This window comes from Caloenas nicobarica, chromosome 24 (assembly GCF_036013445.1).
Source record: "Caloenas nicobarica isolate bCalNic1 chromosome 24, bCalNic1.hap1, whole genome shotgun sequence".
Classification (NCBI taxonomy): domain Eukaryota; kingdom Metazoa; phylum Chordata; class Aves; order Columbiformes; family Columbidae; genus Caloenas; species Caloenas nicobarica.
Window position 1 is genome coordinate 3,482,930 of NC_088268.1, and position 8,195 is coordinate 3,491,124.

At 48.3% G+C, this 8,195-nt stretch overlaps 1 protein-coding gene across 1 annotated transcript; it reads right to left on the reverse strand.

Moving 5' to 3' along the window:
- Positions 1 to 3,176: 3,176 nt before the first annotated feature.
- LOC135998030 (G protein-activated inward rectifier potassium channel 1-like) lies at positions 3,177 to 7,552 on the reverse strand. Its single transcript, XM_065651076.1, has 3 exons — positions 6,914 to 7,552; positions 4,782 to 4,998; positions 3,177 to 3,769 (listed from the first exon to the last, which is right to left on the reverse strand). Exons 1-3 carry the CDS (start codon positions 7,550 to 7,552, stop codon positions 3,177 to 3,179), a joined length of 1,449 nt encoding a protein of 482 aa, XP_065507148.1.
- Between the last annotated feature and the right edge of the window lie 643 nt (positions 7,553 to 8,195).

An 8,195-nucleotide genomic window follows, 5' to 3' on the forward strand; every position in this document is an offset into this window, starting at 1 on the left:
ACATTTTAGCTGCCAAACCTCCTGGGAAAAAGATTTTTCTCTGGTTTAGGAGGGGGAAGGATACAGCTCAGGATGTGTCGCTCATCCCAGTTTTTCCTGGGGTCGTTGGTAGAGCTGCAAAGGGAACTCAGCAAAGCTCTTGGGATCTGACCTGCACGTGGTGTGGGTTCAGTTAAGGCACCAACATTTGGGCCCCCTCACCAACTAGATCTAATAGTTTTTTTTAGATTAGCTTTCCCTTTAGTTATCTAACCATGGTCTAGGCAGAAACCTCATTGTGCTGATTTGTGCTCTGCAGATTTACTACAAAGCCAAAGATTTTGCAGGGCCGATGCAGCAGGGGGTTAGGAGCAACCGTTGGGTTCCCCTTTCCTTATTACGCTTATTGTCACTCAGCACAATTAAAGATCCGAGTTTCAAAACAAATTAAAAATTAGCTCCGTAGTCTGAAGCTGTTGGGTCCTCCCTGGGTCTCCGCTCGCTGCTGCTGGGAACCGGCCCCGTGTGTGGCAGCTGAGGTTTCTCCTTTTTACCGCACCCCTCTTCTGTTCGGTAGGATTATTGAAATTCCTCACCCCTCTCTCAGCTGCCAGGAGCCTCTTGAGATCTGAGCAAGTAAATATCGATCCCCGACAGAGCTATAAATGTCGGTTCACAGGTCTGTGTTACACAGAGAAGAAGGTGGATTCCTTCTCTGCGGAACACGGCAGCAGGGAGAGCAGCGTTCCAGCCGCCCTGGGAGGGAATCGAGGATCTCCCTCCTCGCCGTGCCGTAAAGAGACGTGAGCAAAACTCGCAGCTGAGCAAATCAACTCCGGGGAGCTCAGGAGAACAGAGAACCAGAGAGCGAGAGGGATGGGGAGCAGGAGAGAGAGATGGAGGATGGAGGATGTTGGTCTCTGCTCCCCAGGAACAAGCGCCAGGAGCAGAGGAAACGGCCTCAAGTTGCACCAGGGGAGGTTGAGGTTGGATCTGGGGAACAATTTCTTCCCCAAAGGGCTGCGGGGCATTGGAACAGGCTGCCCAGGGCAGTGCTGGAGTCACCATCCCTGGAGGGGCTGGACGCACGGAGATGAGGTTCTCAGGGACACGATTTAGTGCCAGGGGTTGGGTAACGGTTGGACTCGATGATCTTAAAGGTCTTTTCCAACCAAAATGATTCAATGATTCTATGGAGGGAGAAAGGAAAAAAGAATGGGAGGCAGAACAAAGGGAAAGAGCGACAAGGGCAGGAGGGGGGCAAAGGATGGGAGAGGAAAAAAATAGAGATGGGCGGCAAGGCAGAGATGGAGGAATTGAAAACTAGATCCAGGGAGGATGAGAAAATGACAGAGAGGAAAAGGGGCAGACAGAGAAAAGGGATATAGAGAGAAAAGGGAGGGAGGAAAGGGACAGAGAGAAAAGGGAGAGAGAAAAGGGTCAGAGAAAAGGGTCAGAGAGAGGAAAGGGACAGAGAGAAACGGGTCGGAGCGCAGGACCGGGTAGCGGCGGTTTAACGCGGCGGCTCCACTGCGCATGCGCGAGCAGCGGGCTGCAGGGCCGGCCACGGCCGCCAGGGGGCGCGCGGGCGGCGGCGCCGGCTCCCGCTGCTCCCGCTGCTCCCGCAGATGCGCCAACAGCTGGAAAAGCAGCCCAGCCATCCCATCGTCTCGGTTGGAAAAGCCCCTCAAGATCACGGAGTCCAACCGTTCCCCAGCCCTGGCACTGCCCCATGTCCTGAGAACCTCATGTCCATCTGTCCAACCCCTCCAGGGATGGTGACTCCACCACTGCCCAAGACCATCTCCCTGTAATTCCCCTTGTTTTTCAGTTCCCAAGACCATCTCCCTGTAATTCCCCTTGTTTTTCAGTCTGTGTTCATGGAGCAGCAGTAGATCTCCTGGCGCAACAAGCGAACATTTATTTCTCCCTGGAGTTCTGGGCAGTTTCAGCTCAACAGTGCATCTGTAACCTCCTGTGTCCATCACTCTGTATCGCAGTCCCGTCTTTCCCTCCAGCAGGCAGGAGGAAAACCCCTCCATATCTAAAATTTGTTGGAAGGTGACATTAAACAGAGTACAGAGCCATCAAATGAAACTGGGCGAAGGGAATCAAAGGCCCTGATAAAATTCTCCCAGAGGATGGGAACAGCTCAGGGTCTGGCCAAACTACAGCTCCAAAATCAGGAAAGCGATGCCACGATACTCCGAAGACCCATCCCCAAAGCTGCAGAGACTTCAGCATTAATTGAGAATAAAATGCAGCCACAGGCGAGCTTAACAGACGACTGACATGTATTGTAACATCTGTATATAGAATATACATGTGCACATTTACATTTTTTAACACATATATGTCCGTATGTATGTGAGTGGTCTACAGGAAAGTCTCGGGAGGCCACGAAATCTCCTCTGCAGCTACAGGAGCAGCACAGAACCGGGAAAACTGAAAATAGCTTAGGACCATCCTGCAGAATGCACAGCACAGAATCCTCCTGCCTTACATGTCTGGTAATTTTGATTGCGCTTGCTCACTACCGTCTGGAAAAAAACCCAAACAAACCTCTTTCACAGACTGCGATGGACAGCAGAATAGCTGAATAATAAAACAATTATTCGGAAGTGTAGAGCCCCAGGAAACCTAAGAAAATAGAAGTCTAGTTCTTGCCATTTCCTGGTGATCAGTAAGGCAAACAGTAGTTTCAGTTACGCAAGATTTGTTTTAAAACGAGAACAGTGTTTTTCCTTGTCTTCAAGGGCAGTCACTTAGAAATAACATGACACTTTAAAGAGATACTAAATACTAAAATACCAACACCTCTGTGTAAACCTTCCCTGACGTCTTTTTGGTCATTTCTACAGATTGCCATATTCCAGGGAGGGTGTTCTAAAATAACTAAGGATCTGGTCTTTGCTTCACGAAAAAGCATCTGCAGATATGGAAGACAATGTAGATTTGCAACGAGCATGCTGATAAACATAATTGGGGCGGTGATCTCTTTGGCACGACAGTCTAATCTGACTGCCCCTCTAAGTCCTATTATGCTACCTAAGCTGGATCCATACAGGACAATGATACAAAAAGGATCATTCTTCCTGAAAGTGGCCAAACTAAATTATGACTTTACTGTACGTCAGCTCTTGCAGGTCAGCAGTCTTAAAGCAGTTTATCAGCAACAACTCCTGTTGTTTCTGCTCTTAAGAGAGGCGACCAGAGTTCATTTTTCGAAGTTTGGCAGGAAAATTATCTTCCAACTTCATCTCTAGAGCGCACACACTTGGAGGATTCTTCTGTAACTCAAGATCGCTGGTAGATTGAGTCAAAGCCCGGGCATTAATTTTTAAGGCTTCCAGCTGTATCCTGTCATCACCATCAGAGGTGGGACTTATTTCTTGAATTTTCAAGAGATCTCCAGTACTGCAAGTCTTCTCTGTGTTACTGGAACTCATTCGCAGGGCTCTTCTTGGAAGCTCTTCCTTTCTTGAGCTAATCTTCTGAAGTTTAAAAGGGAGCTTGTTTTTCTCTCCTGTACTATCAACGCAGTCAAGCGAACAAACCTGTTCTCTTCTGGTTTTGTTGCTATCGACGGGACTATTCAAAGGAGATGACAGGGACAGGTTTTCTTCTTGCTCTTTAACGCTGTAAGGAGGAGTGGGGACTTCAAACGTAGCATGGAACTGAGAATAATCTACGTGGAAAAAGCCATCTTCTAGGGACATTACCGGGAGGAATCTGTGACCCCAAAGAACTTCATCTTCTGTATAGGAGGTCCTAGCTTGACACGTCATTCCTACAGAAACAGAAACAAGAGCACGACATCATAATGTGAGCAAGAAAACAGGCACGTGGAACAAAAATACAAGGTAAAGCTGCTGGATAAAAATCAATTGTAGCCTGTAAGATATCAACTTTATAGATTATAAAATGGAGGGATTGTTCCTAGTTAATCTCCCGACAATCCATGGAGCGCCTCTAATTGATTGACTAGATTTTTATGCAAATATTGGAGTAAATATTTCAGACTCACACTGAGCAAACAGCTTTTAACAAAAGCAAAACATAAAATGAAAACAGTATCAGCTCTCTAGCAACAATCCTATGGTTCGTATGTAATGCTGGTTCTTGGAAGTCACCTTGGGAGACAGAACCGTTGCTCGGCAGAGATTTACAGAATTCTCTGGCAAAGATCAGGCATGGGGGGAGCCAAAGATAAATGAAAAATTTAATCTTCCTTTCCTTCTCGAGGCTAGGCTACTTTTTCTCGAAATAGTACGTCAAGATAAAAGCCGTTAGAGACACTGCAGCCGTTTTCCACACTAAGATACAGGTACCGCTGTAAAGCTCATAGGATTTGTTCCACTTAGTGCAAACAGAGAACATTGGCAGCATTTACAAGTGTGAACTAACAGCTCAAACGTGTTCTAACCAAGCCAACAAATCTGTAACAGTCTTGACTTTAACCATACGCATGGATCCTCAATGTAGAGTTTCTTCAATAGCCGCAGCGCATTGTCAGAGGATTCACAAACAAATCAAACGCTCAAAAGACAAGGCCACAAAGCCAAGTGTCATCTGGGCAATGCCGTATCCACATTTAAAACCGACCGACCAACCAGGTGTTTGTGACTATGTGGTCTGTATTTGCACTCTAAAGCTGGATTTGTTATTTTGCATTCAATTTAAAGCAGGGTAGACTGCAAGTCATTTTGCAGCACTGGCAATTTTTGACGTTCAGCGTTCTTTTACATCGGGCTGAAAACAAAGCCTAAAAATCAGAGCACACGTATTATTCTGAATCTTACCGGTAGTCTCAACGATTCCTTCAAGGATGACAACTATTTCAAATTGCTCGCTTCTCAGTGATCTTTGTGAGAGACAGAAAAGGGGGCTCTTTGAGTTAATTTCGTGGCAGATGGTTAATGGGGACACTAAAAACAGCTGGTCAGCTCCAGTTCCAAATCCAACATCCAGTTCACACTGGTCTAGCGGCAGAAATTCTCCCTCCGGCGTCTGTCGGGACTAAAGATGAAAAGATGTTTTAGTGTGTGGGAAAACACGAAATCAACGCAATGAAGTTTAAACCTGCCCCTTTTGTGGCATTATTATCTATATATTAGGTCTGGGGTCTTCATAATGGAGATGTAAGTGATGCTAACTACCGTCAGGCTACTATATAGGACCCATTTTCTTATCATGCCACTAGATCTCATCCTCATCTACAAACTTTACCATGATATATGTATATATATATAGACAAAAATGTTGGCTACCACACTACACACCATTCAGAGTTAGATTGGCGTATTTTATTTGTACACCCTCGAGGCTCCAGTGTTTCCACTGAAACACTATGTTCACTACTAAATATGGCTCCTGTCTCAAGTACAAAAATGTGATAAGACATATTTCTTCACATTCTTTCACTGTGACACAAGTAAATAAAACACCAGCTATCTAATCGGGAGCAGAAGTGTAGCGAGATCAGCTGTCAACAGCTCCATAGAAAGCACAGCAGAAAGAGCACAAATCACAAAAAAGGCAGAACTTGCTAAAGATAAATGTAAGTGAGTTCTGGCACATTCACCATAAGTTTACAGGGCACATAAAGCAATTGATGTTAATTCACAGGCTGCCAGAACAGCCGCTATAAGGGCTGGAACAGTCTGGTTCAAGAGGCACCTCAAGGAACTGAGCAGGTTGGGCATGATGATAGTTTGAAATAAATCACATATTACTCACTGATTCATTGTCTAGTCTATGAAACAGCTGTTCAGAAGATGAACAGGGCAAGCAGGTCCACCAAATGTCCTTGTGTTTTCTGTCGCAATCATCTGCACACCAGCAGTGAGTAGCAACAGAATTATCAGCGGAAACCGCACCAGGTTGCATGGTCGGTGTCTTATTTCAACAGAAGTTTATAGCAAATTGCTAGCACTGTAAAAACACGACTGTGGCACCGCTTTTATTCCACTTCAACTTGCATTCCGCCTTGGACGATGGACAGAATTAAATACTTTAAAGGAGGCCTTCTGCTAACTTTTAATAGTTAGAGAGCAACAAAACCCACGGTTTAGCTGGTTTTCTGATTCCTACATGAACTGCTCCATTTTAACTCCTGACAGCTTGTTCCCATATATATATATATATCTCTCCAACCTCTTTCTGAATCTTAGCAGATTTTCCATTTTAAATGATATTCTGTGGCAAGAAAAATTAACAGCTCAGTCAAGCGTTCTGCACAGACCAGAAGGAAAATAGCATTTTGCATTTACCATCGTCCCATCGCCTGCTCTATCATGCTTGTTTCTGCAGATTATTAAACCAGCTGAAGACCTGCTCCAAAGAGAGGATTGCCACAGAGAATATAGAACATTTACGACATTCAAATATGATATTTTGACAAGACGTAGCTGCTGGGAGTTGCTATAATATGTCGCTTCATCTCAGTGTGTGCACACATAGTGTTTTCCTTCCATTCTACTCCTGCCCGATGTATCCTCAGGAATTCCACGTCTGCAAAACTCGGCTGCCTCCTGATGTTTTATTTTTGTTATGATCTCCTTTGAATCCCAGTTTTCTTGCATTCTGAATTACGCTGACCGTTGTCAGTGGTTGATAAAAAGATACTGGTGACAATCAAAGGGCCTTTCCACTGAAGCACCCACACAATCCCTCTGAAATGCTTGGGAGACCATGGGGTAGGAAACTGCAAGTTAAAGCTCCCCAGGTTTCCCCAAAGGGAAGAGGACGTCAGGGTCTATTTTTGTCCTAAGAGGAGGTCAGGGTCGATTTTCGTCCTAATTTAGCGTCACCACAAAATGGGTACAATCAATTTTCCTATTCCCAGCTGTCACCTTGCACACAGTTGCACCTGCCCGTGTCACCCACCGCAACGAACGTGTCCCGTCCCACCCGCTGTCACACCAGACCTCACCTTGATCAGCTTGCAGCGGATTTGGGCAGAAACCATGTGGCTGTTGCGGAGGTTGCCGACGCGGAACATGAGGCAGAGCTTGCCGTCCCGCTGCGAGACGACGGCGGCGTGGCTGAACATGAGGGTCTCGGCTCGCTTCTTGGGCTGGGACATCTTGATGAACATGCAGCCGATGAGGAACGCGTCGACGATGGAGCCCAGCAGCGACTGGAAGAGGAAGAGCACGATGCCCTCGGGGCAGCGCTCGGTGATGTAGCGGTGCCCGTAGCCGATGGTGGCCTCGGTCTCTATGAAGAAGAGGAAGGCGGAGGGGAAGTTGTAGACGTTGGCCACGCACGGGCTGTAGGCATCATCGTGCGCCCGGTGCAGGTCACCTCGCAGGTAGGCGATGCCCCACCACATGGAAGCCATGACCAGCCAGGCGACCGTGTAGGTCAGCAGGAAGATGAGCAGGTTCCAGCGCCACTTGAGATCCACCAGCGTGGTGAAGAGGTCGGACAGGTAGCGGCTGCTCTCACCGCCCAGGTTCCCGTGCTGCACGTTGCAGCGCCCGTTCTTGTCCACGAAACGCTGCCGCTCTCTGCGAGCCGGGCCCACCGCCCGGTACTCGTCCCCAAAGCGCCGGTGCACGGCGGACATGCTGCCAGCGCGGCGGGGATGCTGCGGCACCTCGGGCCCCGGGGAATCCCCACAGGGGTGACCGTGGGGTGGTGTGAGCGCCGGGGATGATCGGGAAGAGCGGCCGCGGTGGGAGCGGGAACGCGGCGGAGCCGGAGCGGCGGCGGCGGCGGGGCGGAGCTCGGCGGCGGGGCCGGAGGATGCGGAGCACGGGGAGGGGGGTGGCTTTTTGCACCAAAGCTCTGCGCTCAGAGACCCCCGGGGTCCCCTCTGAGCGAGGACAAGTGATGGTTTTACTGCTGGCGTTTTACCGGAACGCCGGGATAACGGAGTGCGGGCTGCCGGGGCTGAGAATGATAACGGGAGCGGCACCGAGAGGCTGCGCTGCCGGCAGCGCCGGGGCTGTGCGAAGGGAATCGCTGAAATAGGTCAGCTCTTAAACAAAGGAATGCGAAGATGCGCATCCTCAGTATTCCCAGTAAACCAGGCCCGGTCTGTCGGAGTTAGACCGAGACTATGTCCGTGTATCCCTGCTTACCACCGAACTAGAAGAGAAGCTGCCCAAAAGGCGGTTCCCTAGAAACCTAAGAGATTTTTTTAATTGCTTAAGTGAATTTTGGGGTTGTCCCGTGCAGGTACGTGAATTGGACCCTTGTGGGACCCT

What these genes read in the sequence shown, in the direction of transcription:
- LOC135998030 (XM_065651076.1), bottom strand. Translation starts at nt 7,552, where the DNA reads ATGTCCGCCGTGCACCGGCGCTTTGGGGACGAGTACCGGGCGGTGGGC. An exon ending in TCCGCTGCAAGCTGATCAAG is followed by an intron (nt 4,999 to 6,913) that starts GTGAGGTCTGGT and finishes TTTCATCTTTAG; the next exon opens with TCCCGACAGACGCCGGAGGG. An exon ending in AGGAATCGTTGAGACTACCG is followed by an intron (nt 3,770 to 4,781) that starts GTAAGATTCAGA and finishes CTGTTTCTGTAG; the next exon opens with GAATGACGTGTCAAGCTAGG.